The sequence below is a fragment of the Apodemus sylvaticus genome, chromosome 18 (genome assembly GCF_947179515.1).
Source record: "Apodemus sylvaticus chromosome 18, mApoSyl1.1, whole genome shotgun sequence".
Taxonomy (NCBI): domain Eukaryota; kingdom Metazoa; phylum Chordata; class Mammalia; order Rodentia; family Muridae; genus Apodemus; species Apodemus sylvaticus.
The window spans coordinates 6,246,626-6,273,594 of NC_067489.1; the positions used below are offsets into that span (position 1 = coordinate 6,246,626).

A 26,969-nucleotide genomic window follows, 5' to 3' on the forward strand; every position below is an offset into this window, starting at 1 on the left:
AGAAGAAATAAAATAAAATCTAGGGTTCTGAAGAGTAGGCAATCAGTGAGATTTACAAAACACAAAAGCCAACCTCTTTATAAAAAAGACCCACAGCGGAACCTTTATTTGTTGGGATTTTGGTCCATATGTGTATTGCTATATGGGAATCGAACCCACGTCCTTGCATATGCTCATGTCAGGGAAGTGCTGTACCGCTGGATTACCCCCCATGAATCCTTATGTGTGATGTTCTTCTGCACAGCGATGGAAGAATTAGCCATATCAGAGATCAAAAGGAGATTGCCCCATGCAACACAGGCTAAACTTAGCCTGATATAAACTCATTGCCAATTTCAGGTCAAAGAAGGTCTGTCCAGGTCTTAGCATATACCATGTGTGTGTATTTTTTACCAGTGCTGAGCTGTAATTCCTAGATCCTAAAAGCAAGATCCTGGGGGAGGGGGACAGGCCCTCCTGTATTTTAAATTGTCTTTAATACCAAGTAGCAAAGGGCAAATGCTGTGCCTTTCCAGAATGGCCTAGTGGCCTTTCCCAAGAGGGAAACCCAGGAGTTGTAGCCAGTGGGAGTGATGAGTCGGAACGGCATCCTCGTGGATTTTCTACCTTGCATAGCACTCTCAGCATTAAGTCCTGTGGACTGTTCCGGTTTGGTTCCCTCCAGTGTTACTGAAACCCTGATCCCAGCTCATGAGATTCCATAAGCCGAGGTAATCTCAGGTAAAGAAGGTAACTAGCAGAGGGTATATAATATATATATTTTTAAATCATTTCTCTTAAAGAGACACTCCACTGCCTGTCAGGTGCCTGTTATCCTTGACTGAACTGAGTGAGACTCTTGGCTAGTCCAGCCCCACTCCTTGCCAATTCAAATCCTTCCCTGGCCCCTGCCTCTCCTGCCTGCTCCTTCCTCTCTGTAAGTTCACCTTACTTGTCCCTCACTGCCTTCTCCTTCCACACTGGCTCCTAAGAATCACTCTTCCTGGGAGGAATTCTCCTTGCCTAGGGCTTTATACTAAACACTTCTGCTCCAAGGACAGCTGCTCACTTCAATCCTCGGGTGTATGCTAGTCCCTCCCAGGTCCCCATGCAGATCCAGAGTCTCCCAGCATTGCCTCCTCTGGACTCCTTACTGAGGGTGCTTATTGGCCTGCCCTCCCCCCCCCTACTGCCCAGCGCTTCTGCAGGGCACCAGTCTAAACCCTTACAGTTTTTCTATTTATAGCCTCACCTCCAAGCTCATGAGCTTTTGCCAGGTGAATATTTATCAAGTTCCTCTCTTCAGCTCATCTACAGGGCATTTGGAGGAAACCAGGTTGGAGATGAACCAAATACAGCACCCCCCCCCAATGCTGCAGCAGATCTGGCTTCTTTCTCTGGATACAACCAGTTCTGTCCCTCGGGCCCCTCCCCTTCTCTCTGCATCCCCTGCAGAGGTGCCGGGATGCTGTCTCCAGCACTTTCCCACTCTCCAGGTTCTTCTGTGGATGGTCCTGTGCTCTTGTGCAAGCCTTGGACTCCTCACTGATAGAAACCTCAAGGATACCCTGAAGACCATTGATCTGGAGGAGTCAACCTGCTCTTTCTGGAAGCCTGAGAAATGACACCTTTTTAAGGTGTTTAGGAGCCGCTCTGTAGTCAGAGATACAAGCTGGCTATCCCAGCCACCAAAATCCAGAGTCACCCGTAGCTCAGGTGAAGAATGCCTCCCCTTATCAAACTGACCCCAGTGCCCTGAAGTAAAAGATTATAAAGTAGCAAAGTAATATTTAAAAATGTACTCAATATTTGTAGGCCGTGCATATTGACCATTGATAGGACAATGACAGAAACTACAGAACCAGGCCAGGCACTGACTGGGAACATCCAGCAGCATCTCCTCCTACAGTGTGCTGGGCTTCAGTAGAAAGCAAGCAGTTGTAGTGTTCTGAATAAGAGGAAATATCCAATGTGCAGTGGAATACTGTCCTTATCTTGTAATTTGAAATAAGCAGATGTTGAACACAAAGGCGTGCTGTGCCCCCACACACACACACAAAGGCGTGCCATGCCCCCCCCCACACACACACTCACACACACACACTCACACACACACACTCACACACTCAGTCCTTTCCTACCTGCCAGCTTCCAGCCTTCCCCTAGTCATGATGCAGCCACTAGGGCTTGCTAGGAATTCTTATTAAAAACACAGCTGGCTTACCGCTGTGGGAGGTGTGGTGGACCTTGCAAAGAGAGGTTTTACAGCCTGTTGTCAATGTGTTCATTAGTTTCCTTTTCTTTCTGTTTTCTTCCTACTTTTCTTTATGTCTTTTCTTGGCATTACAACATCTTGCTACATAGCCCTAGCAAGCATAAAATATTCCACTCTGCAGCCAGGGCTGGTCTCAAACACTCAGTGAGTCTCCTGACTCAGCCTCCTGAATGCTGGGATTAGAGCATGCACAACACTTCCTATATTTCTCTTTTGTTCTGTCATGACTTATTGAGTTCCCGCTACATGTTAGGCATGTAGGTACTGTTAACATATCAGAAGATATATTTCAATTAAAGGTGCCACCGTGCCAGAGGAGGGAGGCAGAACACAAGCAAGGTGGAGAGAAGGGATGTGCCAGGCCCGTAGAGGGACTAGGGAGGAGCTGCCTGCCTGAGGAGGTCACCTGGAAGGCCGTCCTGGTGGGCATAGAGTCACGAATGAGGCCAGAGCTTTACTCTTCCCTGATCTCTGGTGATAAGAATGCAGGGAGGTTAGAGGATCCTCTCCACAGCTGGGAGACATTTGCGTCTTAATCCAAATGAACCTAGAAAGCACACAGCTGGAAAAACCTCTGAAATGACCTCATTTCAGAGCAGGATTTGGGGCTGGGACACTCCGTTCTAGGCCAGGTAACCTATGGTCTGCAGTCAACCTTTCTGGGTACCTTAAGAAGTTTTGTTGCATCTCTGGTCTCCACCTAACAGATGCCAGTCACAACTCTCCACCCCCAGCTGTGATCTCCAACTAAGAAGAATTCAGACCCTTCTGAGTGTCCCCCTAGAGGGAATCACCTTTAATATAGACACACAGAGTCCCAAGGAAAACACTCTCCCAGAATGCTATTTTTTTTTATTATTTAAGAGCAAGCAGAAGTGTATGTTAATTGTATGTTAATGTTAAAGAACTTGCTAGAACTCCCCGCACTAGGTTAAAAGTCAATGTATACAGAACCAAGCATTAAGGCCAAGCCCTTATTTTTGAGTCACATCCTGGTGTGAATCATTCCTTCTGAACCCATATCCTCCACAGTGAGCGTTCAAACACCACAGGTATTCAAACCATCAAGTGTTACCAGCACCGACAGAAAGACTGGATGAATCACACACATGCATCACCTGAGGCACGGCCCCAGACATGTCTCAGGGAAACTTTAACTCTGACACAGCACTTTCCTTGCCTGCCTCTCCTGCTTAGTCATCAAGACTCCCCCACCTTCCCCTTTGCTACTTCTCTCACCCTTCCCACACCGAGGCATGAACAAGCAAGTCCTCAGCTTCTCTACAAAGTGTGCATCTTTGTGCGCACTTGGAGAATGCTACAGACCGAATGCCACAGAACTGTCGACTTGTTTCTGCTGTGATTCCGTCAGTGCCTAAGTACAAGACAAGGGTGATGCCTTTAGCAAGGAATGCAGAGTCTGGTCCTATACCAACCTGCCACTTATGCAGTGAAGAGGAAGGAATACACAGATTGCTCGAATCTGAAGGTCAACAAGTTAGGGCATAGACTAGATACCTTCACTTCTTTGGGCGTACGTGAGTAAGGGTGTTTTTGAGCAGACACTGGCATGTTACTCATAAGCCACATGTCCATGGTTAGTATGGATGAAAACACACCGTGATGAGGGTAGCAGGTCTGTGGTCAGGAATTTCCTCTATTACAGTGTCATAGTGCAGTCTAGGTTCCTGGTTCATCACCATGGAACATCAGAAATAAGGTCAAAGACAGAAGCTACCTCAGCCTTTCCACCTGCAAATGAGCTTATGAGGGAAGGCTATAAGCAGGAAAGGAGGGCGACCGCAGGACTGGGTGCACAGTGGAACCCTCTGAGCTGGGCCAGCATGGGTGTTCACTAGTGGAACATACCTGTAGGAGGATTAATGTACTTCCTGGCCTTGACAACAAGAGCGGCCACGATTCTTGGACTCTTGGATTGTTGCAGAAGTGCCTGTACAGCTACCCTGCTGACCCTTCATCATGATGCCTCAAACTAAGGAGCATCAAGACCCCCTTTCTCCACAGCTACCCCAAAATAGACCTCTGTTTTTTATGATAAAACAAAACCAGCAGGCAATGCAAGGGTTGCAATCTAACCCGCGTGACAAGTGTTTGAAAGCATGGTGACTCCAGCTGAACCTGCGGAGTGGAAGCAGGGAGATACTTTAAAACCTTAAGAACAAAAATGAAGGTTTAGGCTGTGGTGTCAGTGTGTCTATACGACAGAAATAGGTTACCAGGAAGGCTAGCATCAAGAGCTGAGGGCGAAGGCTCTACTTGTCTTGGAAGATTATCTCTTTGGCCATCAGATGGAGCCAGATTCTTCTCTTGGCCTGTGTTCACTTAACCTTTCCCGCACCTGGGGGCACCTGGGGGCACCTGGGGGCTCTCCCATTCCCCCGATTGTAAGGCCGCCATTCCTTCCTGGGCTGCCTCTGGGACCTGAGTGGCAGGCCTCTCTCCCCACCAATTCCCCCACTTATCACGTCTTTGATTTTAAGTTCATGGCTCAATCTGGACACGTGCTGTACAGTTCCTGGGCAAGGCTAGTCCATTTTGACTGCAAGATCTTTACGTGTTGGAGTTTATCTCTGTACCTGCATCTTCCCTCTGCCTTTTTCTCTTAGCCGAAATATCTCCTGTGAAGATACAGCTCGACCCAGTGGCTGTTCTGCCCCTCAGGTTTTTCACTCAGCCAGGGCTGCATTCCCACAAGTGCTGGGTGGGTCTGTCTGTGGGTATGTTTGCTTGTTGGTTGGTCACCCAGCCCCTTTTCCAGGAGGTGAGCTTCAACCTACAAGTCTATGTGGTCTCATTTCCAATCTCTGGCACCTAGAATGGGTACATAGTAGGCATGCAGACAGCAACTGGACAAAAGAATGAAAGCAATAGCATTACATATGCACAAATATGCAGGCGCATGGATACATACCCATGTCTTAAGACAGCTCTGAAGTTGAATCTAAATCTGCTTTATTGGCATAAAGTAGGTGTAAGACTTGACCAAATTGAGCAGCCATTTCTTTAGCTCTAGTACTGGCCACTGTAAGGAGCCCAGAGAAGAAAATCAGCCTCATTCAAGGTGGCACACTCTAGTTCCATCCATTTGCCTAAGAATTTCATGAATTCATCATTCTTAATAGCTGAAGGAACACACATGGTATGCACTCACTGATAAGTGGATATTAGCCCAGAAGTCTGAATACCCAAGATACAATCCACAGACCACATGAAACTCAAGAAGGAAAACCAATGTGTGGGTGATTCGGCTCTTCTGAGAAGGGGAACAGAATAATCACAGGAGCAAATATGTAGATAAAGTGTAGAACAGAGACTTAAGGAAAGGCCATCTGCAGACTGTCCCACCTGGGGATTTACCTCCTATATAGTCACTGAACCCTGCCACTATTGTCAATGGCAAGAAATGGTTGCTGAAAGGAACCTGATATGGCTGTCTCCTGAGAGGTCCTGCCAGAGCCTTACAAATATAGGGGTGGGTTCTTACAGCCAACCATTGGACTGAGCATGGGGTCCCCAATGGAGGAGTTTGAGAAAGGACTATAGGAGATGAAGGGGTTTACAACCTCATGGGAAGAACAACAATATCAACCAACCAGACCCTCCAGAGCTCCCAGGGACTATGCCATCAACCAAAGGGTACACATGGCTCTAGCTGATTATGTAGCAGAGGATTGCTTTGTCAGACATGAATGGGAGGAGAGGTCCTTGGTCCTATGAAGGCTCTATAGATGCCCCAATGTAGGGGCATCGAGGGCAGGGAGGTGGGAGTGGAGTGGGTGGAGGAATACTCTCATAGAAATAGGGGGAAAGAGGATGGGATAGGGGCTATCCATCTGGGAGGGGAGGAAACTAGGAAAGGGGATAACATTTGAAATGTAAATAAAGAAGATATCCAATAGAAAAGAAAAGAAAAGGAAAGGAAAGGAAAGGAAAGGAAAGGAAAGGAAAGGAAAGAAAAGAAAAGAAAAGAAAAGAAAAGAAAAGAAAAGAAAAAAGAAAAGAAAAGAAAAATCAGCCCAGCTTCCTACTTGAGTCAATGTCCCTGTAGATGCTGACTCCACAAAGACCACTGTGGTGTTTGTTTTGTGTCTGTACACCACAGAGTTGACCCCCTTATAACCCCCTTGTGGCTCATTGGGGCATTTGAGCAAAAGTCCCTCTGCTTGGTGTTTGAAACTGTGATCATTTTTAATTGTTTGTCTTATCTGATAAAGTTAAGTGCATGCACATACTTACAGGGTTCCAAGTGATACTCCAATAGGATACACACCCTGTAATTTTTAAAGTCCCATTAAACACATCTCCTCAAACATATTATATTTATTTTTGGCTAAAAATTTTCTTGTAGCCTTTTGAAATGCACACTACATTATCAGTATCTGTAGTTGCCCTGCTAAATGACCACACATCACAACTTCTTTTTCCTAACTGTAATTATTATCCCACAGGCCAACCTCTCCTTCCTCTCTTAACTCATGCACTCTTCAACCTTAGGGAACATCACTCTCCTCTCAACACCTATAGGACTGATGTCTTTAGATTCTGAAAATGACTGAAATCTACCCCTGGCTTAGTACATTAACAATCGATTCTACCCACATTGCCACAAGTGACCAAAGTTTATGTTTTGCGTTGCCTGATAGCATTCCCTCGTGTATATATACTTCATTTTCTTTAACCATCCAGCTGTTGGCAGATACTTAAATTGATTCTATAGAATGGCTATTACTAATAACGCTCCAGAGAACACAGACATTCAGGTGTCTCTTTGACATGCTGATTTATATATGTGGGTATTACCCATGGGCAGGTTGTTGGATCATATGAGTCTGACTCTGTGAGTAATTTCCATATGGTGTGTAATAGATAAACCAATTTACATTCCAGTAAGCAAGGGTTCTGTGTGCACATACTCATAAGCTCCCGTCTTTTGTCTTTCCTACATCATTCATTCTTCTCAGTGAAGTTGGGATTGGTTTGATTTGTGTTTCTGTGGTGACTGGTGATGCTCAGCATGTTTTCATGTATGTTCATGTATGTTCATGTATGTTCTTCTTATTCTGTGTCTCTCTTGACAGGTGTCCAGGTCTACTGTCTGTTTTGAGTCCAGTTACTTTTGCAGTTGGATTTTTGATTTTTGTTTTGTTTTGTTTTGGTTTGGTTTTTTTGGATATTCTTGCATATTCTGCCTTTTAACTCTTCCTCAGATACGTGGCTTGTGAATGATTTTTCTCGCAGTCTATCGCTGGTTGCTTCACTGTCTCCTTTGCTCCATGCAGGCTTATCAGTTTGCTATAATCCAATTTGACTGTTCAGCTGTGTTTCTTGGGCTCTGGTGGTCTCACCGTACCCTCTCCCATCCATGATAATGTCCTAAAGCATTCCTCTTTTTCCTCTAGCAATTTCATAGTTTCATATCTATGCATGGGAAAGAATAAATCATTATGAAATTGGTTTTTAACTGGTGAGAAGTAGGAGTCTGTGGCCCCCAACTTGTCCAGCACCATCTTTAAAACAGTCATCCTGTTCCTTGTGGGATTCTTGGCAACTGTGCAGGCATTCAGCTGGCTGTGGGTGTGTGCTTTATTTCTGGACTCTTGGTCTGTCCCTTTGGTCTTTTTCTACACCTGTTTGTTACTGGGGCTTTGCAATGTGTTTTGAAGTTAGTTTACAATATACTCAAGGCCTCCAACTATATTCTTTTTGCTCCAAGTGGCCTTGACTAGTTTGAAGTAAGAAGTCATTTTGCCTTTTTTCTGTCCAGCCAGTAATTTCTACCTCTAAATCTTCACACATCTTTCTTTCTGAGCATAACAGACTATGTGGGAAGCCCTGGGTGGCCTGTCCCATGCCCTGGCTAGGCAGTAGCAAGCTGCACACAAGTGGATGCAAGCATGCTGCAGACCCGGGTGCTCATGTGGCCAGTACTGACGTGTGGGACTAAATAGAGCACCCACCGAAGAAAGGTGTCTGCCCACAGTGACATGTGAGTGCTGGGCCCACAAACAAGAACTAAGCAGGGCGGTAGGAAGACACAGCTAAGAACAGCTTCAGAGACTAAGTACGCTGGCCTGCCCTTCCTTCTTTCCCTCCATCCTTCCTTCTTCCTTCCTTCCTCCTTCATTCTTTCCTTCCCTCCCTCCCTTCTTTTTCCTTTCTTCCTCCTTTGTTACTTCCTTCCTTCTTCTTTCCTTCTTTACTATCTTTCTCCTTCCTTCCTTTGTTCTTTCTTCCCTTGCTTGTTTCCTTCGTTTCTTCCTTCCCTCCCTTCCTCCTTCCTTTCTTTCACCTTCCATCCTTTTCCCTCCTTCCTTCCTTCTCCTTCTTCCTTCTTCCTTCCTCCTTCCTTCTTTCCTACCTTCCTTCTTTCTTCCCTCCCACTTTCCTTCTTTTCTCCTTCCTACCTTCCTTCTCTCCTTCCTTCTTTCTTTTCTCATTCCTACCTTCCTTCTTTCCTTCTTCCTCCCTTCTTTTCCTCCTTCTTACTCCTTTTTCCCTTTCCCTCCCTAACCTCCTTTTTTCTCCCAGCACCATCCATTCTAAACATCTTAGGAAAGAACAGATACCATATTTTGGGTAGTAAAAACATCTACGAACTATGTGTACTCAAAGTCTATTATGCATCCCCAGGACTCCAAACTCACTTTCCACAAAGTAAGGTTAGCACCTCCGTTTGAGGGTCTGAGTTTGTGGGGTCAAGGTGACAGTACCCAACTCTGCTAGAAACAAAGTATAATCTTGCAAATTATATTTATCATCCCTTCAAACAATGTGTTAGCATCAAACCTTAGAAAGGCTCCACTTGGAGGACAGTTAGCATCCGCACTGACAAGAGAGAAAAACAGCACACTCGGAGCTAGATCCAAGCATTTCCTGAGGGTTATAGGAGCACTGGAGATCCCAGGAAAGCAATAATTCCTCCTGGGTGCACCTGCATGCATCAGAGGGAAGTTGAGTCAGGTGTCAGATGATGTGGAGAAGGGCGATATGGAGCAGCACTGGCACTGTGTGGGGGATGAAGGGTAGTACCTGATTTCTGAGCCTTTCAGGTCTCCCCAAGCACCATGTAGCAGTCACAGGGAGTCTGTGTAGACACATTGTCCTATGCTCTTACATGTGTCAAACCTTGCTTTATTGACACCACATAGCTTTCTTTTTTTATTAGAGATATTCTTTATTTACATTCAAGTATTATCCTCTTTCCTGGTTCCCCACCCCCCAAAATCCCCTAACCCATCCCCCCTCCCCCTGCTCACCAATCCACCCATTCCCACTTCCCTGTCCTGGCATGTCCCTATACTGGGGCATCTAGCCTTCTCAGGGCCAAAGGCCTCTCCTCCCTTTGATGTCCAACAAAGTCATCCTCTGCTGCATATGTATCTGGAGCCATGGGTCCCTCCATGTGTGCTCTTTGGTTCATGGTTTAGTCCCCGGGAGCTCTGGGGGTACTGGGTGGTTCATATTGTTATTCTTCCTATAGTGCTGCAAACCCCTTCAGCTCCTTGGGTCCTTTTTCTAGCTCCTCTATTGGGGACCCTGTGCTCAGTTCAATAGTTGGCTAAGAGTTTACCCCTTTGTATTTGTCATGCACGGGTAGAAGACCATTCAGAGACTGCCCCACCTAGGGATCCATTCCCATATACAGTTACCAAACCCAGACACCATGTGGATGCCAACAAGTACTTGCTGATAGGAGCCTGTTAGAGCCACCACACAGCTTTCAAAGCTCTCCTTTGCCCTAAGTACTGGACGATGGCTTCTGTTCTCATCTTAGGTCCCTCGGTAAGAGACACACGACATACCCCTAAGTATTTTCTTTTTAGTGTAGAAAATTTATTTCAGTGTATTTGAAGTTTACTCTCCATAATTGTAACAGACAATACAAATTTCGCAGTCTTGTTCAACATCCATTTTGTTTTCAGAACTATAAGCTTGTTGTACCATACATAAATAGTTTGGGCACAAAAAGTTCACTACCTGCTCAGCATGGGAAATGGTATAACAAACTCTTGGACACAAACCAGAAACTTGGACTAGGTTGTTTGGAAATAGCAAATTACAAGTTACTTTCCCTGGCTTATGTTTAAGGGTACCATGACAACTTCTACTGACTGCCTTGTAGGCTACAGATTTCATTAAAGATTTTGGAGCATTTGTTTTAAGCATAATTAATCTTTGATTAATTACTCTCTTCCAGTGTTTTACTCAGCTTTGAAATACATTTTATTAGATACGAATAAACTCTTCTAATATTTATTTTAGGTTTTGAAACTAACATGAACCTCAGTAGCCGGGATGAACCCAGTTCGTCAGAAATGGCGTCAGAGACTCAAGACAAAAATGCAAATAACCATGGGCCTCAGCTCTCCGGCTCCCTGTCTAGTGTCGTCACGGCTGAAAATGGAAATCCTGTCACAAATGGTGAGCTGAGCCCCTCTAAATGCAAGAGCCAGTGGGCCAAAGTTTCACGCCACATGTACTTTGGAGGAGGAGTATATTTAACAGTTAAAAATGAAGTAGGCTGGCCGGGCGAAGGTGGTACATGCCTTTAATCCCAGCACTTGGGAGGCAAAGGCAGGTGGATTTCTGAGTTCAAGGCCAGCCTGGTCTACAGAGTGAGTTCCAGGACAGCCAGAGCTATACAGAGAAACCCTGTCTCAAAAAAAACCAAAAAAACAAACAAAAAACAAACAAACAAACAAACAAAAAACCAAGAAGAAGAAGAAGAAGAAGAAGAAGAAGAAGAAGAAGAAGAAGAAGAAGAAGAAGAAGAAGAAGTAGGCTTAAAACCTGGAGCTAGAACATAAACTGTAGAGCTCTCTCTGCCTTGGGTGTCACTGTCAGCATCTTACAGCTCGGGCAGAAGAAAGTGCTCACTCACTATTTCATGGCCTTTCAGAGGTTTGATGGGAAGCTGCTCTGCAGGAAGCACCAGAAGAAGGTGCTTCTTGTACTGGGGAGAACATTAATGTTCAACCCACACTGTTAAATTAAATGTTTTTACACAGCTAAGAATGTGAGAGAAAGTAATACTGAGGGGCTTCAGAGGACAGACTGGTTTTAGGTTATCAGGTGACTATCACTTAGACATCCAGGTCGGTGCAGACAGCTGTTTTCCCTGATTTAGCAGTGCCTGATGGGAAAATCCAGCTCTTCTTTCCTAAGAGCACCCAGAAGGGCCTCATGAGGCATCTCCGCTTACTCTGATAAAGGTAGCCAGGGACCTAACAGTCAGATGCTAGGCTGGGAAACAGAGCCACAGTTCTCTTTATTGTTTCCTTTGCTCTGAGGAAAGCCTGTTAAGGAGATGGCAGCTCGTGGTTGAGAGGCTATAGCTCACCATGCCATGGAAGCCATTGGTAGTGGAAGGTGAGGTGGTTGGTTCCACTGGGCAGCAGCCAGGATGAGAGGGAGAGATGCCCGCTGGCACTTGGCTGGCTTAATTCTTTTCCCTTCTTATTAACTTCAAGATCCCAGAACAGGGTGCCACCCACATTCAGGGTATGTCATCCTTCCTCTGTTAAACCTTTCTAGAATCACCATCCTAAGTGATGCTACATCCATTCACATTGACAGTCAAGAGCAACCATGACAGCCATGCTAGCCTAGCAAGGCAGCCTGAGTCTTAGGTTCTCCTTCCAGGGACATTGGGGACATTGGAAAAGCCTACTTCTCCGATAGCAGACTAAATCCAGGAGTCACTAAGGCCTCTGAGGGGTTGGAGCTGTGATGTGCCCATCACAGAGTCAGTTGTACCAGAACCAGAACCATGGGTTAGCTAAGGCTCCTCTGAACACCCAAGTTGGACTGAGGCTATAGCATCCTTAGGCTCCTGGGGAAAACACGAATCAGTTCTCAGGAATAATCAAAGACTAGGCCTCTTAATATTACCACAAACCATTTTTTAGATACAAGACACAGCACACAATGAAGACTTATAAGACCTATGAGCACAGAACTCAGATGGAAAAACAGAGACAGAACTGACAATCGCAGTTTGCTCATAAGAGCTGAAAAGGTCAAAGAGGAGAGACGTGTACTTTAGAGGAAGTGAATCAAAGCAGAAATTTCTGCAGAATGGAAAGCTGACTGACCAACAGAACACAGAACGCACATCACAGCAAAGCCCATACAGGGTGATGCTGAGTTTGACCAGAGAGTTGTTTAGGTGGGTGATGGGCAGGTAGTCTCCACAGAAAACCACATGGGATTGGAAGAAATGATGTGGGTGTGTACTCAGCTCAGTGGAAAAGGTGATGGGGTTCTAGAGAAAGAGGTGGTGATTAAATATAGAAATGTTTGCTAGTTTCCCAGCCCTTGTGAAGACATTCAGGCATCGATCCAACTTGATTTGTTGTAGAACCCAGCAAACTCTTCCCATTGAAAGCATCCAGGCATGGATCCGACTTGGCGGCTTGTTATAGAGCCCAGCAAAGTCTTCCCATATAACCCAGACATGAGCAATGTCCGTACAAGCACTGAGAACAGATGCTCCATACACTTAATTCATAATCCATAAAGCTTAAAATAAACTTAGCACTCTCCAACTAGTGAGCAGATGTCTCATTATCTATTGTTATGTGAGAAGTTACTCTCCCTTCCCCCAATTTTGAGAGTTAATACAACAAACAGGGATTATTTCAGATATGCTAAGGGTCTTCTAAAAACATCCCAATAAGGAGCACCTAGAAGAGAGAAGACTGAGTCCCCTCACCTGAAACAGAGCCTGTCTGGGGGGGGGGGCACTTGAGCCGTCAGGGAGCTCCCCATGTTCTTGACTTTACAGTAGTTACAGTCCTGCAGATCCAACAACAAATACATTAGAGAAGGAAGAAGCAAGGTAACTCTTTAACAAAATATTTAATTAATCTGTTTTGTTAAGAACATTATCAAAACATAAAAGCTACAACTCAGAAAATGGTCATAGGTAGATTCAATAAAGTTGACTCAGATCTCTAAAGGCAATTTGACTGGTGGGAGCTGATGAATTTTTACAAACACCATGACTTCATGGTCCATGATATCATCCTAGAACTACTAAAATGTGCAGTCCCAGGCTCTGTGTGTTGAAGTCTCAATAAGCATATGCCCACTGAAGAAACACAACTACCTGCAAATGAACCACGCAGTGCTAGGTAGATAGCCAGAAAAATCCAGAAACATCCAGGATAAATCCAGAAAAATCCAGTCCTCAGTGTTAAAGAGCTGAGCAGTTTCCACACATGCAGCTTATTACCACAGAACCTCTAGAAGAGAACAAGATTCTATTCTATTCTATTCTATTCTATTCTATTCTATTCTATTCTATTCTATTCTATTTCATTTTATCTTGTGTGTGGGATGGGGTGGGTATCACCTGTGTGAAAGCACCTATGGAGGCCAGAAGATGACATCAGACCCTCTGGAACATCATACCCTTCAGTATAGTGTCATACTACCCAGGTTCAAACTCCAAACCCAATGCAATAGTATCCAAACATAGGACAAAGGTACTTAACATTTTACCTTCCAGTTTGCTCGTATTAAAAGGTGTGATGAAAGACTATGCCAGGACATTAAATGGAACCTAGTACATGGGACTACCCCAAAGTTAGTGTTCAGTCAACACTGCCTATTCAGAAGTTGTGAGCCTCTCTGTGTGGAATCTGGGAACTGAACTTGGGTCCTTTGGAAGAGCAGCAAGTGTTCTTAACCACTGAGCCATCTCTCCAGCCCCAGGGGATCAATTTTGGTATGAATTTATCATGCCCATGTCCGGGGTACAGTCAATGTCCATTCTAAAGAAAGCACCAGAAGCGAGTAAATATTTAAAATAATTTAAAGTTCTGGACAATGCAGAAATAGCACTATTTTCTAGGAAATGATTTCTTTGGAGTGCCAGGATCTGCGTGCTACCTCTGTTTCCCAGAAATAATTATGTTTGCTCATTTGCTGAAATACAGTTATGTGTGGCTAATTATAGCGATCACTTACTTTAATTGCCATCCTTTTGCTGATGTGAACACAGACTTGGATAATTTTTTTTTTGTACTTAATTATTCCCCGGACTTGTGGTATTTATCATTACATTTCAGAGCTGCCTTTGGTGTTAGGACGCTTCGGCTATATCAAGCAAAAATATCTCAATATAAAGATGTTTATTTTTTGTGACAAAGCAGAGATATAAAAAGTTTGAACTAGGACGTTTTATGATCAGTATGATTTTCTTTCTTGCTGCTCAATGGATATGCATTTTATTGCTGAACATCAGGAAAAATGGCAATTAAAGATGGAGTCATTACATTCGAATTTACATTTATCTCTCCTCCGTTTATATGCATTATATTCTCTCTGTGTGTATAGTCTGGGTTATCTGCGCCAGGGGAAGCTGGATAAGGGGAAGGACTGCTGATCTCAGCCTTCTCCCCTTTGTCTGGAGCTGGGGGACATCAGGACCAAGTCACACAGACCTGGAGGTAGCAGAGTATGGCCTCCATCACACGTGCCTCAAGAGCAGGCATCTTGGAGTAGGTTTCCATCAAACATGTGTCAATACACATTCCCCAGCTTTATATCTGAAACTGTCCAGATTCCGTGGCACTCACACTGTTGTCCGATTCAAGTCCCAAGAGCCAAGCCAGGCAGCCTCCACTTCACAAATGGACGAGCACTGCAGTTGTGTGCATTGAGAGGCAAGAGGGAGCCTTTGCTAGGGAGGAGCGCTCCGGCCTTACCTGCCCAGCCATGCCGCAAGTCTTTCTGATCAGAGGTATTTTGAAGTAATTCTGATTCATCTCTACTTTGTGCTTCATTTAACTAGGCACTCTCACTAGTGTGGAAACTGAGGGCTGAAAACCCGTCAGCTGGGATTATGCTTTGCCATCCTTCCCTGGGCTTAAGGCGCCATACTGCCAGTATGCCAAAACACAGATCTGACATAATGGCACCTCAAAAATGGCCTTTAACCTTTCACTTCTCAACGTGAAAAAGGAATGAGGCAAACTGCTCTGTCAGAACTTCTGTGGAGAGCCTAACAGGCAGCGTTCCGTGTACAGTGCCCATTCACTCAGTCAACAGTGCCCGTTCACTCAGTCAACAGTGCCTGTTCACTCAGTCAACAGTACCCATTCACTCAGTCTGCAGTACCTATTCACTCAGTGTGCAGTACCCATTCACTCAGTCAGCAGTACCCATTCACTCAGTCAGCAGTACCCATTCACTCAGTCAGCAGTACCCATGCCCATTCACTGAGTCAACAATACCCATTCACTCAGTCAGCAGTACCCATTCACAAAATCTTGGAGCTTTTCTAAGTTTGCGGAGAAGCCATTGGGGTTATAAGTAGACAAGGAACATGATGGTGAATTGAATTTCCTGGACCGTGCAGGCTGTAATCCTATAAATAGCCTGGAACAATCTACACACACCCAAGCACACACCTGCCTGGTCTAAAGTGAGTAGAAACAGATTGAACAAGGCCAAAGCATGCACTCACAGCTCCAGAGATCAAGAGTGGATGTAAGGTTTCCAGTCAAATTCTCTTTACACAAATCCAAATATCTTGTAATGGTTTCTCCACCTTTTCTGTATTGAGAAGCAAATGAAGTTGCTATATTACACATGCATTTTCTTGATTAATGAAAATGAGCATGTTTGTTGCGTACTGGTCATGTATGCCACTTCTTAGTTTTCTATGTTTGTTTTTTGTCCATTCCCCCCACTGCCCCAAGATCTTGATTGTAAGTCATTTATCTGTGTGTATGTTTAAAGATACTGAGACTTTTATTTAATGTCCTTCAGTATTTTATGTTGTTCTGATGTTTTGCTTTAGTTTGTGATGTTTTAAGTATATATTCATTTTAGTGTTCATAATTAGAACTTTTAATCTATTTTTCCCACCATGGTTGGTGATTCTGGTAACATTTTTAGATAATTTGCCTTGAAAAGTATTTTATTTCTAAGATGATCCCTAAACCTTAGGCAAAAGGGATGTGATACATATGTCCAGTTTAGATCTGGACACTCTGTAGTCTCTTAGTCTCTGCACCTTGGCCAGTTGTGGGTCTCTGTGATAAAGATCATCTACTTCAAGAAGACTTTCTCTCATGAGAGACAAGCAATGATCTATGGGTATAGAAATATGTCCTTAAGAGTTGTTTCAATCTTTTCTTAGCTGTATAATGGCAATAGGTTCTCCCCTAAGGCCTGTGACCTGTCTAGACTACTACATAAAGACTTACTATCAAAGGCAAGAGGTGACTTCAAGAAGACAGTGTATTCTGGACAGCATAGAGCAATTGCACACAACAACTGGAACAGTACGCACAGCCAGACAAGACCCCAACATGCAGAGGGGAGGAGGGGCCAAGGCCCATTCCAAGCTGAGGAGCTATTGGTATTTCATAGCTGCCGGGAAAGGGTTGTTGGTTTTTATTTAATGGTGTGACTCCCTTTTTAGAGAGAGAGAGAGAGAGAGAGAGAGAGAGAGAGAGAGAGAGAGAGAGGAGAGAGGAGAGAGATGGGGGAGGAAAAGAATGAACACATATCACACATGAAGCCATGAAATGGGCCAGGTAGGGGTGAGGCTAAATGTAAGAAGAGTTGGGAGAAGGGAGACTATGATCAAAACATATAAAATCTCAACTAATCAATAAGATATTATTTTGTTGATACATATATGCACACACACTCACACGCACATGAATACACACACACATGCATGTGTGGGCAAATGCCTAACCTCCTTTGCACATCAGGACTCCTAGCTACTACCTAGCACCACTGTCTCCTGTCTTGTGAGCTTCTAGCAGAAATGAAATGCTCCCACTGCTTGCCACAACCTACAAAGATTTTTCTCTGTCCCAGGTATCTCCTGCAGTGCTCCTTACCTACCTTACTCAGAGGAGACCCCTCTGCTGGCAAGCTCCTTGTTTATCCAGCCCCCACGTCTACAAATACATCCACCCTGGTCTGTACCCTCTGTCCCTCTCTGTTGAACCCTGCCACACCCCAGGTCCATCATGTCCTCAGCAGATGGGAATGCCTTTTCACCCAGGACTTTCATAAAATTTGTCACCTCTTCTTAGAAATCTTTGGTGCCACCAATTGTGCAAAACATTGTCACATCCCCATGAAATGCTCGTAAAGCCCTCTCATATCTGGCTGGCCTTCACCTGCCAGTATACTCTCTGCTTCTCTGAGATGGACTTGGTATTTTACCGGCTGTCCCTTGTGCAACCTTGGACACCCTGATCTATCTTGCCTGTGCTCTTGGCTGGGCCTGTGCTTCCCATCCATGTCACTGTGCGATCCTCCCCAGGTTCCCCTGTCAGGAGGCCTTCTTCATGGCGAACAGCTGCTTCCCTCAGAGCCCACCCAGCCATATCTGCATCCCATACTTCCCATGAGGCTGTGTCAACAATGGCATGCGATTGCTACTTATTGTTGGCTTCGTCGTGAGCCTCTGAATATGCTCGCAGCTGAGCCATAGTCATGCACACAACCCACATTCGCTGCTGGGTGCACATCGCGCTCATTTGGGCAAACCACTCTGACCCGTTGTACACAGAGGTAGTCAGCTGTCTGAGTTGGCTGTCCTCAGGGGATGTCAATAAACATTCTACAAGTGTCCTTCAGAGGTCTCCCGAGTGGGACTCCTTGTTTCTACCTGCGTGGAGGCCCTGTCTGTCCTCTCCCTAGCCCCGAGTTCATTTTGTTTTTTTCTAATTAAGTGTCAGCCTGCTAAGCTGTTCTTCACTGGGGCCCTTTCTTCTCCACTTTGTTTCTCTGTGCCATGTTCAGAGAACGCTCGCTCACAACTATGTCTTCATTTTGCCCACGGACTCTCTGGAAAGCCTGCTTCGCTGTTGCCTTGGGTCTGGATCTATGACAGCGTCTAAGCCGATTTCCCCTTCTGATTCCCAAAGTCAGGCTTCTAACTTATACATCAGTATTTTTGAAAGATGGATCCCACCTCCTCTGCCTTTCATCTCCCGTCTGAGAGGCACTGAGGGCCATGGCTTGAACAGGAAATGCCAAGGATTAGGCTCATGTTCGAACACTTGGTCCCAGCTGGCGGTGTGGTCTGGGGAGGCTGTGCAACTGTTAAGTTGGAGCCTCTCTGGAGGAAGTGGATCGCTAGCAGGAGGCTTCAGGGCTTCACAGCCCAGCTGTACTTCCTGTTTCCACTGCTTCCTGGATGAGGACTCCGGGTGACCAGTGAGCTTCCTGCTCCTGCCCCCATGCCCCTCTCCACCATGATGGACTGGTCCACCCTAGAAATGAGAGCCAAACAGCGCTTTGTCTCTTAAGTTGCATCTGCCAGTTGTTTGGTCAAGCAGCAGAAGTGACTAGGATGTCGTACAGAGTCCAGGTTTGTCCTACCTTAGACTTGGCCTTTTGTTTCCCTGGCCTCACCCCTGGTCTCTCTCATCCTTTATCCAGGAGTCTTTCTACAGATGGCGTCTTGACTTAGACCCACAGAGTCCTGTTCACCTATCTAAGTCTTGATTATGCCCCACAGTTGATTGATGGCACAACCAACCAAAACACCCTCTTCCTGTTCTGATGGTGATTATCAATGCTCATGATTAGGACCTAGTCTTCACCACCAGACACCCTCAGTGGTGGGGCACTGTTCACCCACAATCAGCCCTGTCTTGATATGTTTGTAACACTCTTTCTAGGAAGATGGGAATGAATGTCTGCTGGGAAGATGGGAATGAATGTCTGCTAACCCCAGATAAGAAACTGAACCAATGACAGACTAAAGTAATACCACCAAAATCCAGCTTTAAAAACCAATAAGTCTACTAGGGTTACTTATAGGAGCAGGTATAACTCATAGACATCTGAACCTCTGAAAGGCCACCCCATCAAAGCTGGAACCCTAGTGAGCTCTGCATGAGCTGCAAAGCTTAACAGATTAGGGGGTGTCCTCTCCTCAGCACTCGGTAGTCCTTACTTGTATAACCTTGGAGATGAATGGCCTTGTGAATCTGGTCAGTTTCAGAGACTTCCTAGAAGTAGTGAGTTGTTGACTTCCTGGGTATTAACTCTTCTTCTTCTTCTTCTTCTTCTTCTTCTTCTTCTTCTTCTTCTTCTTCTTCTTCTTCTTCTTCTTCTTCTTCTTCTTCTTCTTCTTCTTCTTCTTCTTTTCTTCTTCTTCTTCTTCTTCTTCTTCCTCCTCTTCCTCTTCCTCTTCCTCTTCTTCTTCTTCCTCTTCTTCTTCTTTTTGAATTTTCTAAGTCTTAGAGAGTTTCCCTCCAGGATGAAATGTTTCATACAGGAGGAAATTGCTATGGAAAGCATTTACAGGACTTTTCACATGGAGGCCTGTATATATTTACCAAGAAGGCTGACTGGCCCGCCTTATGTTGATTGGACACAGACCTCCCTGAGGAACTGGCACACTCCTGTAATTGGAAAAATGCACAGTGATTTCCTAATGATTTTTAATTTAGGAATCATGTATATGTTTAATCAATTAAACTGTGGTGGTTAATTATGTTTCCAGAGGAGATGACTAATTGCTTCAGTATTTAAAGTTCTCTGGGTTGAATTCATTCCATTGGGCAGTTATTTCTCCTTTTATCTGTTCATGTTTATTAATCAAGTCACTTGGGGCAGTATATGCCACCTCCATCATGGTGGCTCTCAATCATCATAGGGGAACAGATATGTCCCCAAGGTGCATTTAATAATGTCTAAAATAATTTTGATTGTCATGAGTCAGGGTGAATCCAGTGCATAAAGACCAGGGATGCTACTGTTTATGCTGCACAGGGCAGGCTTAGAACAGAGAATTATACAGGCCAAATTTCAAGGGTCAGAGGCAGGCCTCTGTTGTGCAGAATAATGAAGAAAATCATCCTCTGCCTCACAGGATATCTGTGCCCCTTGTGGGAGGGGTGTGTTCTTTTCCTGAAAGGTCACTTCACTCAGTCCTTGGCTAAGAACTGGGAGGTTGTAATTGGTCAGTTTAACCTTCCTAGATGCACAGCATCAGCCCTGGTTTCCATGGCACCCTGGAAAGGTGTGCTTCCATCACATGTTTCTTCAGTCCCTGTTTTTCGTTCATGCCGCACCCCCAGATGCAATACTAACGTTCATCACCATCCAGTTGGGAAACTGCGCCAGTCATCTGCTTTTTTCTTCCTAGAAGTGCTTTGAATGGTTTCTAGACTCTGTGAAAAGGCTCCTCCTTCAGTCACTCTGCACTGTTCTGACCTGCTTGCAGTTGTTTCCTCTCTGGCAATATCTCCCCTCTTTTGCTTACTGAAACTACAGTAGCTTGAGGTATTCCCATCTAGCTGCAAGATTTAATATCTGCTATTGCCTAATGGTTTAACACATGGAATATGACAGTGTCTAATCAATATCTAAGTATGAACATTGTTTTCCTTTTGTCAAGCAATTGCAAACTCACCACAGCTCTGTGTGTTGACCTCTACAGGTTTAGCTGAAGATGATGGGTGCTCGAGGCTGTGTCTGAGTGGCATGGGGACTTCATCATTTCAGAGACATCGGGAGAGCCACACCACCCAGGTAAGGACACCCTGTCCTCCTCCACACAGCAATGCGTGTAGTTAAACCATGGCACACAGCCACTGAGTCATGCTGATGACTCTCCTCCCTGGACTGAGAACTCAGGTTGTTCTCACTGCTGTCTGTGGTTCTTTGTCTAAACATCTCTCTCTTCTCCATCCCAGATGGCTGCAATTTTCTGCTTGTTTTGGAAAAAGAACAATGCCCTTGAACAGTTAAAATCCAGTATTTAGAGTATTACAAGACATTTTGCTGTGGCTCTTTAAAATCACTAGCAGCTAGTGGTGATGATATGAAAGCTTCTGACAGTGATGGCATTTTCTGTATTTGACTTGGGGTAAAGCAAAAGGATATGGTGACATGGACTTGGAAGTAACATCTGGATGTCCTGAGGTCCTGTGGCATGCTGTTCATTCTCAGAACCTTCGAGTTCTGCATAATCAGATAATCACTTAAGATATTGTATCTGGGGCTTCCAATGTCTCATTAATTGTCCAAGCATGAGATCCAGGACCCAGGCGAAAAGATGGATGTTATGGCATGTGTTTGAACTTTATTGAAGGAGAGACAGAGAGAGGCAGGTCCCTGGCACTGCCGGCTACCCAGCTGAGCCTTCTCAGTGAGTTCTAGGCCAGTGTGAGACTCAGTCTCAAAAAAATGAACTCAGCATCTCCAGAGGAACAACACTGAAGGTTGACCTCTAACCTCTACATACATATACACAAGCATGCACATGCACCTGCACACATATGTGCCTATGCACACCTTTGCACACACACATATACTCATAAGCACATGAACCCATACACACACAAGTACATGCAAGATACTATTTATGGTTAAAAAAATACAGTTAAATTAAAAGCCTTGTGTGTATGTCAGGATTACATGTTCGTGCTCACCATTTTTTAGTCTTGGATATTACACAAAAATAAAGATTATTTGGGAGAAAAATAATATCCTGGTGGTTTTACAATGCAAAGGAATTCAGGATGAAGCCGTCTTGTGGCTTGTAAGGTTAGCTTTTAGTGACATATCTAATGCCACGTAGGCGCAGCCACATTATGAGCAGAGATCTTTCTAAGTAACGCTGATGAGGTGGTGTGAAAAAAATCAATAATTTTAATCTTAAAAATAAATCTCTACAGTAGGCAATCTGCAGAAATCACTTGTGCTGATCTATAGGTGCTGCAATGGAAAGAAAATGCTGATTGGTGAGGATAATAAATTGTCTTAATCCCGCCTGTGTTCCTGAGAGATTCATCTGCTTTGCCCTGCAAGCCTTACAGATGCCCAACATGTGGTAATTCCCAGGGCACCTCTCTGCCCTGAACAGGGCCTGCCCGTGTCAGAGTTGACTCCTCTGCACTACACAGAGCAAGAACCTGCCCACCCTTTCTCAGCTACCATGCTGTGCTTCTGGAGTAAGGAGCAGATTGGAAGCAGGTTCCTGAAGTGTGGGCTCTGGGTCTTCCTGCCTATTCGTAGGTCTAGCTAAAAGACGGAGAACCCTGGGAAAGGGTTGAGAAATTGTCCCCATCTCCTGTTTTCAAAGAGGCTTTTTCAAATGTGAACTCTTCCCCTGGAAGAAGTTCCCAGTCACCTCACCCCGCTTCCCCCAAACATGGAAATCCATGCTCCTTCACTGTCCTGCAGAATGGGGGCACTCAACTGTAGCAGCAGACTCCTTACTGCGGAGGAGCTGTGAGTTATGGGACACTGTGGTTTAACTGCCACATGTCCCCAGGATTTATCTCCTCTCTGACATTTATAGAGGAAGTACAGACACAGTCAGGCATGGTGCCTTTTAGATTTTCTGCCAGAACAATTCCACAGGAATTGCATAAAACCAGCGCTGAACAGCAGTGGGATTAAAGCAAACCACCAAATGAATCCCAGTCCGTGCGTTTTGTAATTAGTGTCACCAGGGGCTTCAATGACACCCGTTTAATAAAGATGAAATGTGGTATAAAGAAGACAGAGAGTTGGTCATTTGGCAAGGGTGAGGTAGCAAGTTCGATGAGTTCATTGGCAAGTTAAAACCTTGCAGTCTGCTTCTAAGAAGTTAAGTGTAAGCTGCTAAGAGAGGCGGGGCCTTGTCTCATTCTCCACGTGCTTGAACTTATGTGGAAGACCACAGCGGCCACGCATGGCCTTGTTTGTTTGGTGATGGTCTCCCTATAACAGCCCTATAACATCAACTACTTTGATGAGTCAAAGGAAGGCATTGGTTCTCTCCTTTCTCTGCTTCCACAGCATTGAGTTATGCTCTGCCTTAGAGACAAGGCAAAGGATCTAAAACGCAAAGGATGAAAGTGCAGCCCCTCCACGTATTCTCTTTGGTTGGTGGTTTAGTCCCTGGAAGCTTTGGGGGGTCTGGTTGGCTGATATTGTTGTTCTTCCTATGGGGCTGCAAACCCCTTCAGCTCCTTCAGTCCTTCCCCTAACTCTTCCATTGGGGTTCCCTACTCAATCCTGTGGTTGGTGGCCAACATCCACCTCTGTATTGGTCATGCTCTGTTGGAGCCTCTCAGGGGACAGCTATACCAGGCTCCTGTCAGCAAGGGCCCTTAGGGTGGGTGGGTGGGTAAGCTCCCTCATAGAAGCAGAGGGGAGGGAGATGGGATAGGGGGTTTGTGGAGAGGAAACCAGGAATGGGGATAGCATTTGAAATGTAAATAAGTAAAATAACCAATAAAAAAGAAAAGAAAAGCACAGCCCCTTTCGAGGACTTCTGGGAGGCAGCAGAGGGATGTTAGAAGTCTGCAGTCCACCTGTCCAGCTTTCCGTCAGATTTCCTGACCTTCTGTTTTCCCAAATAGCTGTACCCACTCATGAAGTCCAGAGTTCATTCCTCGTGCCTGCAGATATGTCTAACTGACACTAAATTCATTATTACTAGCCATAAAGTCCCTTTGTTTTCAAATGTGTCTTCTCTACACCAGGTGTACAAAATCTCCAAGTTTGGTGCCCAGCATTAAATCCTGTGCATTGGTGGACAGCATGCAATTCCACAACTGATCTATACTTCAGTGCTTTTCAGTGTGTGTGTGCACATGCACGTGCTTGTGTATGTGTGTACACGTGCATGTGTGTGTGTGTTCATATGTGTGCACATGCATGTGGCAGTCAGAGAATAGCTTGAAAGCTATCATTCCTTGGATGCCATCTACCTTGGAGCTTGGCCAGCCAGCAAGCCTGCCTCTGCCTCCTCACAGCCCTGATTACAAGTGCCTTTGTGCACAGTGCTTTCTTGTGGTTCTAGGGGATTTGAACTCGGATTCTTGTTTTTGCTTGCCAGGGAAATGCTTCGTCCACTGATCTCTCCATACCCATAACTGCTCTTACTAAACTTAGAATATCTGACCAGATCAGAGCCTCCACGAATAGTACTTGTTCTTTTCCTCAGGATAAATAATGCATTATATTTCACTGTACATTTTTATTAACTTGCAAAATGCAGTGCCTTTACATATAAACAATGAAAGCTAAGTTTCAATTAAAATAGTTGAAGATCACAGAAACTGGAGCTGCAGGCATTTACAGTGCTGTCGAGGCGCTGCCTGTTGGTGTGTTTGTTGCTGTGCCAGTGTGTGCTGTCATGAGCCGCAGTAGAATATTTGAATAGCACCAGCAGTAAATGACACCGGAATTCTGCACACTGGTTCTTGGAGGATCTTGCAAATTCTAAGATAGAAGAAATTGTTTAGGTTAGAGAGGCATTGCAGGCTTATTTGAGAATTAGACTGCATTTACAGGAACAATAGGACATTTATCTATGTACATTTTATGAGATTTGAATAATTTTCTTTAATGTCTGTGCTACTTGACATGATTTGGTCTCTTAGAGGTTAAAGCTGTGGAGAAAGCAGTGTGTTCCTGGTAGCTCCAGCCCAGAATGATTCCCTCTCCCTCTCTCCCTCCTCCTCTTCCTGATCCTCCCTGCCCTCCTCCATCTCTCTCCTTCCTCCTCCCACTCCTGTTGCCTCTCCTCCCTCTGTGGATCCTACCCACCACTGCCAGCTTGCTCACTGCTGAACCAGAGGGCTAGATCCTATCTCAAGAAGCCAGCAGATACAGACACAGAGCACAGAATGGAGGTGTGCAGAGTGAGTGGGAGCTGTGGGAGAAAACTTCCGAGGGGTCTGCTCTGCACCCTGATGTGGCCCCACCCCCTATAACCCTCCTGTGACCACCCACCCTACACTCCCTGCTGTGGCCCCTCCCCCTACACTCCCTGCTGTGGCCCCTCCCCCCCCTACACTCCCTGCTGTGGCCACTTCTCCTACACTCTGGTAAAGTGTCCACACTGCACACTAGAGGACTTGTTTCTTTCTTCCCTTCTAGCATGCCTTATTTGCATTCAGATGCTCGCTTTTCAGCAACACCTCTTCCATAGCCTTTTGCCCCTCCCCCTGCCTCCAGCCTCCCCTCCCTAGTTATTCGGTCCCCCTCCCCTCTGCCCCCTCCCCTCTGCCTCCAGCCTCCCCTCCCCAGTTACACTGTCCCCTCCTCCCTGCCCCCAGCCTTCCCGCCATAGTTATACTGTGAGCTTCCTTTTATTTTCATGGTGAACTCTCACACACCTTTTATTTTCATGGTGGACTCTCACACACCTGGCCATACTTTGCAAAACCCTTCCTTTAGTATTTCAAAGAACGTACAAAGTCACTGTGAGCATCGGCCATATCCAAATGCCCATCACAAGAGATCATTGATGGCCTTTGATAAATGCATTGCAGGCCAGCTTCCACAACCTTCATAAATACCTTGTCCACCCCTGACACAGCCGCTGCTGGAATACCAGACTGGGATCAATAGAAAATCGACCCAACCTAAGGAGCAAATTGTTACGTGGTTTGTTTTACTGAACCATCAAAGAAACCTCTTTGTAATGTCATACATCAACAAAATTAAGACTAGCAGGCACTAAATAAATTCAGCGTTTGCTTTCTATATTCATTATATTTGTGGTATGGACTGCTGGAAATTATGCTAGCACAGAATTGAAACAAACTGTCGGCGGGAATAAAGATATGTAGAGATGTTTGGTTTAAGCATTAGGGTGCCTCTAAAGCCCATGGCATAAACTAGAGACTAGATAATTCTTACAAAAGAGTTGCCTACCTGTCTGTCTTCGTCATCTCTTCCTCTGTCTGTCTGTCATCTATGCTTCTTTCTGTATATTTGCCGTCAGTCTTCTTATCATCATCTGTCTGTCCATCTGTCAGAAAATGCATTTATTTATCTGAGCTTCAAACGAGGGATACATAGGCCAGGAAAGGCCTTCCCACACCCCAGCTCTCAGGGAATCAGTATTCCACACTCATGGCTTACACGTTGTGTGTGAGAAATGAAGGCAGTAAATTACTTTGATGGTAAGAGTGAACTGTCAGGGCTTTCCTCAGGGGGCAGGCCATGCCCTGCTTAGATGAGGAGACATTTGGAAAAACAAAAAGTGCATCCTGTGTTTTGTATTTCTGTGTCGCTCTCCCCGCATGACCTGAATATGATAATATGCACAGTAGTTTATATTTAAGATTAACAATGTGGTGACTTCAGGTGTAAAAATGTCGCAAGGATGAGAAATCACATGTGAAAAGGAAAACAGACCTGTCTGTACATGGCCTATACATACATATAGCCACATCAATTGATCCAGACAGCCATGTGTGTCTACATGGTCTCTATATACATGTCTGTCCAGCCTCACCCTGACTATCCTTTCCTTGATGAGAATAAGCAGGTAGCCACACACTTGGATAAGGAACAGTGATGTCACTGAGAACACATGTGTATTAGTATGTCGGTCCTAGAGAACATGATTACAGAAGTTTATTAAAATATTTAACTCAAAGGAGAGAAAACACAACTAAATAAGCTGTGCAAAACTGTTAGCATGTGGCATAGAATAATATTTTTTAGGCTACTTAAGGATGGTAGGTATGACTTGGTGATCCAGCATGATGCCTGGTGTGTTAGAAGGCTTGTGAGAGGCTTGTTAGACCTAGTGTGAACTGAGAGGAATCTTCTGTCTCTAGAGCCAGTATTTTGTGGGAAAGTTGATTGAATCCAAAATATACCCATCATCTAGTGGAATTTGAAAACAAATCAATGTGTGGTGTGTGTGTGTGTGTGTATGTGTGTGTGTGTGTGTGTGTGTGTGTGT

The 26,969-nt window shown here is 45.0% G+C and overlaps 1 protein-coding gene across 2 annotated transcripts in view; it reads left to right on the forward strand.

Annotated features, from left to right (window-relative positions):
- Nucleotides 1–26,969, forward strand: part of Myo16 (myosin XVI) — a 366,311-nt gene that overhangs the window by 317,113 nt on the left and 22,229 nt on the right. For both annotated transcript variants that reach the window (XM_052162641.1, XM_052162640.1), the window contains 2 exons: nt 10,538–10,696; nt 20,709–20,800. In XM_052162641.1, the coding sequence (XP_052018601.1) occupies nt 10,538–10,696; nt 20,709–20,800 (251 nt within the window). The remainder of the gene's footprint in view (nt 1–10,537; nt 10,697–20,708; nt 20,801–26,969) is intronic.